At 40.1% G+C, this 12,042-nt stretch overlaps 1 protein-coding gene across 1 annotated transcript in view; it reads left to right on the top strand.

The window, feature by feature from the left end:
- The window catches only part of setd7 (SET domain containing 7, histone lysine methyltransferase), an 83,565-nt gene that overhangs the window by 25,358 nt on the left and 46,165 nt on the right, over positions 1–12,042 (top strand). Inside the window, exons 2-3 of the mRNA XM_051928539.1 lie at positions 225–354; positions 10,270–10,564. Coding sequence (XP_051784499.1) covers positions 225–354; positions 10,270–10,564 — 425 coding nt within the window. The remainder of the gene's footprint in view (positions 1–224; positions 355–10,269; positions 10,565–12,042) is intronic.

Here is a 12,042-nt window from a genome sequence, read left to right as displayed (position 1 = left end):
TTAGGTTGCACAACACAGATTCTTTGTTTTGTGTGTAAACACCATTGCTACGTATTTTCTGTTAGACCTTGTATTATATGGACTTTAAACGTGCAAAATAATCTTAGGGTTATTATCTTGATTATTTAATATTTAAACCATATATAATATACTGTAGCTATATTAAAGTAATTGTAAAAATACTAAAATTACTTTTGACCATTGTGTTTTTTTTTTTAAATCAGGTCCACTAGATGAAGATGGACAGCCACATGGTTGCTGCACTATTACATACTCCTCCAGTGATAGATTTGAAGGCCATTTCGTTCATGGGGAGAAAAATGGTAGAGGGAAATTCTACTTTTTTGATGGAAGGTGAGGTATTGAATTTTACTGAAGAAACAGTGTGTATTACTAGAGTAATTTTTTTTTTCCCCCCAATTTGCCTTCATTCTAAATTAGCATACTCTGTACAGTTCAGGTTATATGTGGTGTCCTTTTGACATTTTTTTGCAGTAATAATAATGTTTTTGTTTATATTAAAATATACTTTCAACTTTATTAATTCCGAACTGTTTTAAAAATTTTTAAGAAGTTGAAAAAGATCTTCCATCATATTCATTATCTTGGAATATATATGGAAATAGTTACTTTATTGCGATAACAAACATCAGAGGATGCGACCTTCAACGTGTTCATTGGACCCTTTTCCTACTCCTCTGGTAAAAGCTAATGTATCAGATATAAGCCCTCTTATTGCTGACATCATTAATCACTCTCCAGAGCGGCTTAGTCCCACTGGCCTTGAAAACCGCAAAAATTAATCCTCATTTAAAAAAATCCTCTTTGGATCCTGAAGTAATAGTAAACTATCGTCCGATCTCCAACCTTCCATTTTTGTCTAAGGCTTTGGAAAAGGTTGTTTTGGTTCAGCTTCAGGACCACCTCAAAAAATTCAATCTGTTTGAAAAATTTCAGTCTGGTTTCTGAACTTCTCACAGCACAGAGACAGTCCTGATTAGAGTCACCAATGACCTCCTGATGGCTGCTGACCATGGCTCTCTATCACTCCTTATCCTCCTGGACCTTACAGCTGCATTTGATACCGTAGATCATAATATTCTCCTTCATCATCTTCACTATACAATTGGACTTTCTGGCATTGCTTTCGAGTGGTTCGAGTCCTATCTTACAGACAGGACTGAGTATGTGGCCTTGGGGGATGCTAAATCTCATACCCAGACTGTCACCTGTGGAGTCCCACAAGGATCAGTCCTTGGGCCGACCCTCTTTAATATCTATATTGTCACGCTTGGGTCACAGATTTGCACAGAGACACAGGAGGTTGTAGAAAAAAAGGAACTTTAATTAAAGCACTGCAAACAAACATTTGTCTCTTTTCAAAAGTTTAAACGTGCTCCATGACAAGTCAGAGATGACAGTTCCGCCAGGAGCAGAGAATGTCTGAGAGAGAGAGAGAAGGAGAAGCAAGCAATCAATTTAACAAACTGAAAGAAGCCCATACAGGCTTTTTAAGAAGGCGGAGCACTGCGCGAGAGGCATATTACGCGACAGAGCCAGCCAGAAGGGAATGGAGGTAGTCTGTCATGTTTTTTTAGGGGTTTTCCCAGGGGCGTCTGTATTCTCTGGGGGTGCGATCAGCTCCGCAGCTCACAATATACCACCCCTGGGTCACATCATCCGCAAGCATGGAGTTTCATTTCATTGCTATGCCGATGATACACAGCTCTATGTGAGACTGGATTCGACTTCTCTTACACCTCCATCAACTTTTTCCTCTTGTTTGGATGAGATTGAGGCCTGGATGTCCAAGAACTTCCTCAAGCTGAACAGCACCAAAACCTAAGCTTTTTTAATTGGCACCCCCATCAATTTCATTCCTCTGTAAATTGTATTTCCTTTTCTGACCGTACCATTACCCTCTACCCTTCTGTTACAAATCTGGGTGTCAAGTTAGACTCCCATCTGTCATTTGATATACATATCCATCACCTTTGTAAAATTGCATTCCTTCATCTCCGAAACATAGCCAAACTCCGTTCCTTCCTCTCCCTCTGTGATGCTGAAAAGCTGGTTCATGCCTTTGTCTCATCCAGACTGGCCTTCAAAGCTCCTACAAACTCAAAATAGTGCTGCAAGAATCCTGCTGAGGGTGCGGAAATATGAACATATCTCACCAATCCTTCGGTCACTTCATTGGCTCCCTATCCATCTCCGTATTGAATACAAACTCTGTTTGTTTACTCACCATTGTATCCATGGAAATGCTCCACAATATCTTAAAGAACTCCTTATATTACAATCCACTACAAGAAACCTCCGTTTTACAAATACCTACCGCCTTTGCCCCCCTGTGACCAAACTTACAATGGGAGACCGAGCCTTTGCAGCCGCTGCTCCACGGCTCTGGAATGCCCTACCAGAGAGCCTAAGAACACAGCAGATTGAGGGGTGTTTTAAAAAACAGCTAAAGACTTTTCTATTTAGGAAAGCTTATTAACAAGAATGCTATAATTATTGTTGTTTTATCTCTGTTTTTATCTTGCCTTGACTTTATTTTTTTTTATGTTGCACATTGAGATTTACTGCTAATGTAAAGTGCCCCTATAAATAAAATGCATTATTATTATTATTATGTTAAAGCTCAAACACAATCTCAATAAAAATAACCAACATAAATACAAAAATAGTTATTTAATGTGGTCCTCTTCTACCAGTTGCTATCAAGGATGAACAGATCTGGACACATTTTCTGCAATTCTCCCGGCTTGGGCCAATTAATACCTCTTTTACCTCTATAATTTCTTTTTTCACACTTTCTGCCATGTGAACCTCCTTCTTGCCTTAGACCTTCTTTCAGCAGGCCTTGCCTCTGTGGCCAGTTGGGGAAGTGTTTTTTTTTAGGACAGCCAAATGATATTGTCAAACCACCTTTGCTTTGTCTGTTCCAGAATGGTGCTTACAGACTTTAATTTAAGCCTGTCCCTGATTAGTTCCTTATCCAGTTGCTCCTAGCTAGAAAGATTGAGAAAGTGCTTCTTTCGGTAATGTCACAAGACCAAACTGGATTTATTAAAGGCAGACACTTAGCTTCCAATCTTCAACACCTGTTTAATGTTATACATTCACCCACAAAGTCTAACATCGTTGGGTGCAGGAAAATCATTTGATATGGTTGAATGGAACTACTCTACATTGGAGAAACTTGGTCTAAACATTTGTACATGAATCAAACTACTGTATACCAGTCCAGAAGCTTCAGTTTGTATTAACAACATTATTTCGGACTACTTCAAACTAGAACATGGTAGTAGACAAGGATGCCCCTTGTGACCACTGCTTTTTGCAGTCGCCATTGAGCTACTGGCAGCTAACTGTCAAAATGCTTATGAGATAAAGAGGATTATCAGAGAAGGACATGAACAGAAAATTTCACAACATACAGATGATATGGTACTTTGTATATCAGATCCACAAAATACTGTTCCTGCAGTCCTAATAGCACTAACAGAATTTCAAAAGATTCCTGGTCTCAGAATTAATTTGAATAAAAATGTACTCTTTCCAGTGAACTCTCAAGCACACAATATTAGATTGGACACCTTCCCTTTTATCATCACAGATCAGTTTAAAAACCTAGGGGTAAACATCACAAGTAAACGTAAAGCTCTTTATCAACAAAATTTTGCTGTCTGCATAAAAAAAATTAAGTAAGACTTGCATAGATGGTCCTTCCTTCATCTCACTTTAGCTGGAAGAATTAACACTGTCAAGATGAATATCCTTCCTAAGATTCTTTTTCTATTTCAAAACATTCCAATATACATCAATAAATCATTTTTTAAGAAGTTAGATTCAATCATAACCTCATTTATTTGGAATTCAAAATATCCACGTATCCGAAAGGGCGACCCTACAAAGACCTAAAGCAGAAGGTGGCATGGCTGTACCTAACTTTCAGTTTTTTTACTGGGCGGCAAATATACAAGCTATAAAAACCTGAACATTGACACAAATGGATGAACATACACAGGCTTGGTCCACAATAGAAATAAAATCCTGCAGTACTTCACTATATTCCTTGACTTGTACTCCAATAAATACAAGTCATCGCCAATATATTACCAACCCAAATGTGCTTCATTCACGCAGAATATCAAACCAATGTAGGAAGTACTTAAAGATAGAGAAGTTTTTGTCTGTGGCACCTCTGCATGATAACCACCTTTTTCCACCCTCTCAAAAGTATGCAGTTTTTAATTTCTGGAATATATTCGGAATTAATCACTTAGAGATCTGTACATAGACAATGTCTTTGCATCTTACAAACATTTACATTCCTACTTTAACTTTCCAGCACATTTCTTTCACTACCTCCAAATTAGAAACTTTACTAAACAAAACCTGCCCAAATTTCCTCACCTCCCACCTACCTGTATTCTGGAAAAAATATTGATCAATCTTGAGGACTCGGACAGCATTTCTGTAATACAGTAATCCCTCCTCCATCGTGGGGGTTGCGTTCCAGAGCCACCCGCGAAATAAGAAAATCCGCGAAGTAGAAACCATATGTTTATATGATTATTTTTATATTGTCATGCTTGGGTCACAGATTTGCGCAGAAACACAGGAGGTTGTAGAGAGACAGGAACATTATTCAAACACTGCAAACAAACATTTGTCTCTTTTTCAAAAGTTTAAACTGTGCTCCATGACAAGACAGAGATGACAGTTCAGTCTCACAATTAAAAGAATGCAAACATATCTTCCTCTTCAAAGGAGCAAACAAATCAATAGGGCTGTTTGCTTTTAAGTATGCAAAGCACCGCGGCACAAAGCTGTTGAAGGTGGCAGCTCACACCCCCTCCGTCAGGAGCAGAGAGAGAGACAGATAAAAAAATCAATACGTGCCCTTCGTGCTTTTAAGTATGCGAAGCACCGTGCAGCTTGTCGCTTCACGAAGCAGCTGCACAGAAGGTAGCCAACGTGAAGATAATCTTTCAGCATTTTTAGACGAGCGTCCGTATCGTCTAGGTGTGCGAACAGCCCCCCTGCTCAATCCCCCTATGTCAGGATCAGAAAAAGTCAGCGCAAGAGAGAGACAGAGAAAAGTAAGTTGGGTAGCTTCTCAGCCATCTGCCAATAGCGTCCCTTGTATGAAATCAACTGGGCAAACCAACTGAGGAAACATGTACCAGAAATTAAAAGACCCATTGTCCGCAGAAATCCGCGAACCAGCAAAAAATCCACGATATATATTTAAATATGCTTACATATAAAATCCGCGATAGAGTGAAGCCGCGAAAGGCGAAGCGCGATATAGCGAGGGATCACTGTATATAAAAACATGTGTTAGTCCCTCCCTTTCAAAGATCCCAGAGTACAGTGGGAAGACAATCTCTCACTCAACATTTCGGAAAAGGAGTGGAAGATAGCAATGCACAGAATTCACTCTAGCTCTATATGCACAAAGCATACAATTATTCAACTTAAAATTATCTATCAAGTGCATCTGTCTCGTTTAAAATTGTCCAAAATGTTTCCAGGGTAAGAGCCAACCTGCGAACGTTGCAATCAGGTTCCAGCCTCACTGGGCCATATGTTTTGGGTATGTACCAAATTAACATCATTTTGGACCAAAATCTTTAAATGCCTTTCAGACAGCCTTGGTGTTACAGTCCCTCCTAATTCATTAATAGCTGTTTTTGGTATACTCCCAGATGGGCTTAAAGTGGAGAAGGACAAACAAACTGTAATTGCTTTTACTTCACTATTCACATGTAAACTTATCTTGCTGAACTGGAAGAATCCTAACTCACCTAATTTAAGTCAGTGGGTAACTGATGTTACAGTGGGGCAAAAAAGTATTTAGTCAGCCACCAATTGTGCAAGTTCTCCCACTTAAAAAGATGAGAGAGGCCTGTAATTTTCATCATAGGTATACCTCAACTATGAGAGACAAAATAAGAAAAAAAAATCCAGAAAATCACATTGTCTGATTTTTAAAGAATTTATTTGCAAATTATAGTGGAAAATAAGTATTTGGTCACCTACAAACAAGCAAGATTTCTGGCTCTCACAGACCTGTAACTTCTTCTGCAAGAGGCTCTTCTGTCCTCCACTCGTTACCTGTATTAATGGCACCTGTTTGAACTCGTTATCAATATAAAAGACACCTGTCCACAACCTCAAACAGTCACACTCCAAACTCCACTATGGCCAAGACCGAAGAGCTGTCAAACGACACCAGAAACAAAATTGTAGACCTGCACCAGGCTGGGAAGACTGAATCTGCAATAGGTAAGCAGCTTGGTGTGAAGAAATCAACTGTGGGAGCAATTATTAGAAAATGGAAGATATACAAGACCACTGATAATCTCCCTCGATCTATGGCTCCACACAAGATCTCACCCCGTGGGGTCAAAATGATCACAAGAACGGTGAGCAAAAATCCCAGAACCACACGGTGTGACCTAGTGAATGACCTGCAGAGAGCTGGGACCAAAGTAACAAAGGCTACCATCAGTAACACACTACGCCGCCAGGGACTCAAATCCTGCAGTGCCAGACGTGTCCCCCTGCTTAAGCCAGTACATGTGCAGGCCCGTCTGAAGTTTGCTAGAGAGCATTTTGGATGATCCAGAAGAGGATTGGGAGAATGTCATATGGTCAGATGAAAAAAACTCTACTCGTCGTGTTTGGAGGAGAAAGAATGCTGAGTTGCATCCAAAGAACACCATACCTACTGTAAAGCATGGGGGTGGAAACATCATGCTTTGGGGCTGTTTTTCTGCAAAGGGACCAGGACGACTGATCCGTGTAAAGGAAAGAATGATTGGGTCATGTATCGTCAGATTTTGAATGAAAACCTCCTTCCATCAGCAAGGGCATTGAAGATGAAACGTGGCTGGGTCTTTCAGCATGACAATGATCCCAAACACACCGCCCGGGTAACGAAGGAGTGGCTTCGTAAGAAGCATTTCAAGGTCCTGGAGTGGCCAAGCCAGTCTCCAGATCTCAACCCCATAGAAAATCTTTGGAGGGAGTTGAAAGTCCGTGTTGACCAGCGACAGCCTCAAAATATCACTGCTCTAGAGGAGATCTGCGTGGAGGAATGGGCCAAAATACCAGCAACAGTGTGCGAATTCCAGTAGCATTAAGGCAGGAAACAGTCTTGCATGGAGCACCAGCATATCCGAGCACAGAAACAACTAAATAATACCAGTTATAATTTTGATTGAAACAGTGATTGAAATATTGCTGTTTTTAATCTATTGTATAGTGTTACTGGTCATCATTATGACTTATATTATTTTAGTGTTTATGCCCTTTGTTTGAGTGATTTCCTGCCCAGGATTGGTTTGAGTCTTAATTTGTGCTAGTTGTTGTCTGAGAGGTGGTGGGAGAAGGTTGAGGGAGAGTTGTACAAACTTGCAAAGACTATTCTTTGTATCTTCTGAACCAGTGTTAGTAACAATCACAATTTTGGCACAACAGGTTGTGTAAGGAATCAATACACAACCATTTGAGTCCTTAGTACAGTAGACTCAGTTTTACTTTTTAACATGACTGCCGAATTTCAGTAATGTGGCACATCAATATTAAAATGAAAGTATATGCAAACTGTTTAATTTATTCCACCTAAAGTGATGTTGTTTGCTGTGACTATACATCTGCTGATGCCTCAGTCTTGATACTTCATTAGAGGTGTTTCTGGGATCGTCGTGTGTTTTGGGTCTTTCAACATCATTCACTTTCCTCTAGGTGATCCCACCGGGGTTAATCAGACCCCAGTGTGTGTCTCTCTCCCCTTCTATGTCCAAACTACTAAAGACTCAGACCAGAGAATGGGCTGCAAATCCCCTGCGCCTGACCGCCACTGGGAGACACCTATCTCTTCATCCCGACTGCTGACAGATGCTGACCAGTTCCACATATTTGGAGAGTTTCCTTTTGAAGGGTTAATCCAAGTGATCTTCCCACAGGACTGTTAGATCCAGTTGCATAACATGCTTGGTGGCTACAGAAACAAGGACTATATCTGGTCACAGGGTAGTGGCTGCAGTGTGGCTGGGGAACTTCTGCTGCCATTCTAGGTCCACCAATAACTGTCAGTCTCATGCTCATGCCAGGATACCTGCAGATGATGGTCTCTTGGCAGGATTTGGCTGCTCTCGAGCACTGACAAAGGCGATGTTCTTCTTGGAGGGTCGGCACTGCTTCACCAACTCAAGTCCTGTTCTGATTGCTTCAGCGATGTTCTTCAGGATCTGATGATGCCTCCATCAATACCTTCCCTCTCCAAGTGCCCTTGTACAGCTGCTGAGTATATGTTATAGGGTTCCTTGCTTGGAACACAGAAGGCATGCTCTGACTGCTATTCCTGGATGAGAAATCCAATGTGGTTAGGCTCTGCTTTACAGAGCTTGGACCAAGTCACTTTCCAGTCCACCACATTCTCCCATCTAATCCAAGTTCCCTGCTGCTTCATTCCCACAGCCTTGCAGGATGTCCTCCACTACTTTTCTTATCTCCCTTTGAACTAGGCGGCACCCTTCCTTCTCTCTGGTGGTATCTGATTGGGGAATTGGAAAGGATCCTTACCCGGCTTGGACTTCTATGACACAGTTTTGCCTCTGCTTCCTAAACCACATCCTCTAACCTCCTCTTTCTGCATGTCCTCACTTGGATCCTTACATTAGCCACCATCGGATCACTTGAGTCTCTGTACTGTACAGCTTCTCTGGCACTTGGAGGAAGAATTCAAGGTATCAAGGATTTGAAGGGCAGTTGCAATTTTTTATTTCTGTAGAATGTGATGCTGCTCAGGCTCTTTGGCAGCCCAACCATCTCCTGAGGTGACCAATTACATTTCTCTCAAAGGTCTCAGCAGTTGAGAGTGTACTTAGAGACAAGGAGGTGCCACAGGATTGTGGGTAGAATGCCATGCTGATAGATCCAGACTTTAAACTTCCTTGGTAAGCCAGACTTGTTTATGGCTTTCAGCCAGCCATTTAACTCCATACGGGTTGACTGGATGAATGCTGTGTCCCTGAGTGAGCTGTCAAAAGCTTTACTCAAGATCTTCACAGGCTATTCTGTGATGGTTGGGATGGCTGTGCCTGCAATGATAATATGGATTTTTTTTCTCCACCTTGTTCTTGAATTGTACTGGAGACATGATGTTTAGTCAATGTAAGATGTACCAGCTTGTGAGGAATGGTGCCATAAGCATTTCCTATGTCAAACCACAACACGGCCAGGTTATATCTGTTCTTTCTGGCCTCCCTAATGAGCTGCGTCAACACTCTGTGTGTTCTAGATAGTATGGCATCCCTAAAATGCCACCCTTCTGGACTGATATATCGATGTAGGTGCACAATATCTTGGAGACAGCTTTTAATTTATTTTAATAATAATAATAATAAATTTGTATTGCACTTTATTTTGTTTAATGTAAATCACTCGCATGTAAAGAAACACCAAAGATGAGTATCTGATAGCCTTTTTCCCTTGCTTTATGTTTCAAAAACTATGTTGTAAAGATAGACCTATTATGACATGAATTTTAAGCTAAATTAGTTTCATTTGGACTATTCTGTGGTCTGAAATCACTTAAACAGGTCATAACCTTACACCTGAGTCAAGTCTCCTAACGAATTGGGAAAATATAAATCAGTGTGATCTTATGATTACTGTAGGTTCACCTAATATTATGACAAATTCAATTAGTAGCACTTACATTATTTTTCTTTCTTATAGTATAAATGCGTTTTTTGTAAACCTTTTGGCTTCTGTGACAAGCTTGGGGGTATGGTGGGGGTGATTTGGTAGGAGTGGAGGAATTCAGAAATCACCTGTAATGGTTCAGTTTCAGTTTGTCCAACCATTTCCTACTGAAGTGTGAATGAAACCTCTTTCACGTCACACGCTGTCTCCCATCAGCCCTTGCGCACTCTAGCTGATAGCTGGTAAGTCAAATCACTGATATTTCTACAGTGTAACTTTCCCAGGAGGACTGTTAAAACCTCGGAACAAGATGCAGCTAGCTTATACTTCATAGTATCACTTTTTCAGCAATCCCTGTTATACTCTATGATCACTGAGGTGGTAGTGATGCCAAATATAGGTGAACAGTAACATGGGAATCCTGATGGAATTTAACTACAAAGATAAAACCTCTAAATTAAGAGTTTTCTTTAGTTACATTTGGACTGTACAGTGTTTACTATTAGGAGCACTGGATGAATTTTTTTCTTTTCTGTGCAGCACACTGGAAGGCTTTTATGTAGATGATGCTTTACAAGGCCAAGGAATTTACACCTATGAGGATGGAGGTGTCCTTCATGGCACATATATGGATGGGGAACTGAATGGACCAGCACAAGAGTATGATTCAGAGGGAGTCATGATATTTAAGGGCCAGTATAAGGATAACAACCGCCATGGAGAATGCTGGGTCTACTATCCTGTAAGTAGGAATGGGACATGTAAATCTACTTTAAAACAATTTAAAGCTGCTACTTTAACAATGTTTCATTTAACCAAGTTCTTACTTTTCCAAATATAAACCAACCTTACATTGTGCCTCTTAATTTACCAAGCTCTTCCTTAACCTTGCAGTACTGTGTGTTAAAGGCTAAAGGTCACTGATCAATGCAACAAGCAAGGTTTTTATTTGCAAAAAACTTTATTGTTATTACAATATTACAACTATTTTACACGATGTGCAAGATTTGTAGCACATGGTCTCTTGCTTTGTTCTGTCAATTCTATGATAAGTTAATGACTCATCTCTCCTTTTATCATACTCCCTATACTTAATACTTTGAAATTACTTTATCTACAATAAAATTATTCTTGTTGTAATGTAATCTATCTATCTTTAGATGCTTCGTCAGGAACATTTGTACCGATCTCTCTTTTGGGCTCCTAAAAAACCAAAAATTATGTTTTATGATGGATTTTGTGTCATTTGTATTAATTCATCTCTGCTTTTCAATCTTCCCATATTTTTTTTCTTGAACAGTGTGTTTGTTTTTTTTTTTTTTAAACTGCATGTTTTTCTTGCTCCTGGTACAAAATAGCCCTACCCGTTGATTCTGTCAGAAAAAAAGATAAAAGTAAAAAAGTTTCAGTTATCTCGTGGAAGACACACGTTTTATTAATGACACATCATTATCTAAGTCTGTAACAACCTCCCAAATTGCCGATCATGATCGTCCAAAACATGCCCTAAACAGTATAAGCCATCAGGTCGACCTGTCATCCAGCTTGAAGTGGAAAAGTTGTTTAAATTTAGATTTTATTTTACTGTTGACCCACATGACCGATCACTCACGTCTGTCCGAAGCCGAATGCGCAGTCGCCTTCTGCGCAGCTGCCCGAATAATCTTACGAGGCCGACACGTGGCAGGTGGCGGATTTACGGCCGCGAAAATTCAAAGAGAAAGGCGACTTCGACCGACATCCAACCCCAACATAGCGGCAGGCGGCAGATTTACGGCCGCAAAAATTCAAAGAGAAAGTCGACTTTGATTAAAGCTCTAGAGGCCTGAAAGGCGATTTCGACTACAGCTCGAGGCCTAATTACGCATTCATTCAATACACCTATATCAGGTTTGTGGTGCTTATACTTATTACTATTCCACTCGTGCCTGTTTCATCTTGCGTTGTTGAAAGGGCTCTTTGTCTAGTCTATAATAAATCGCAATTGAATTATTGGTGACACTTAATAACCTTTAGTAATTGAAAAAGGGTGTTTTGATGTACCATCTTTCCTTTTTAAATCGTAATTACCTTCTTTTATCTGCTCAGAAAGCAAAAAAATACTTTTGGGAGCATTTGTGTCTTTTATTCTCAATTAAGCATATTTTGGAATAACTGATCAGTTTTTAACAGCTGGGTGTTGTTTATATATTAGTACATAAATGTCTCTGAACGTCCTGATCGTTTTGATGGTCCGTGGCGAGCAGAAAACAATCCATTCAAGTAGTGGCACTTCAGCAAAAACTCTCAAGAGATAATGCATGTTGAGACGGC

This window comes from Erpetoichthys calabaricus, chromosome 5 (genome assembly GCF_900747795.2).
Source record: "Erpetoichthys calabaricus chromosome 5, fErpCal1.3, whole genome shotgun sequence".
Lineage (NCBI taxonomy): Eukaryota > Metazoa > Chordata > Cladistia > Polypteriformes > Polypteridae > Erpetoichthys > Erpetoichthys calabaricus.
This window is presented reverse-complemented; position numbering and strand designations above follow the sequence as displayed.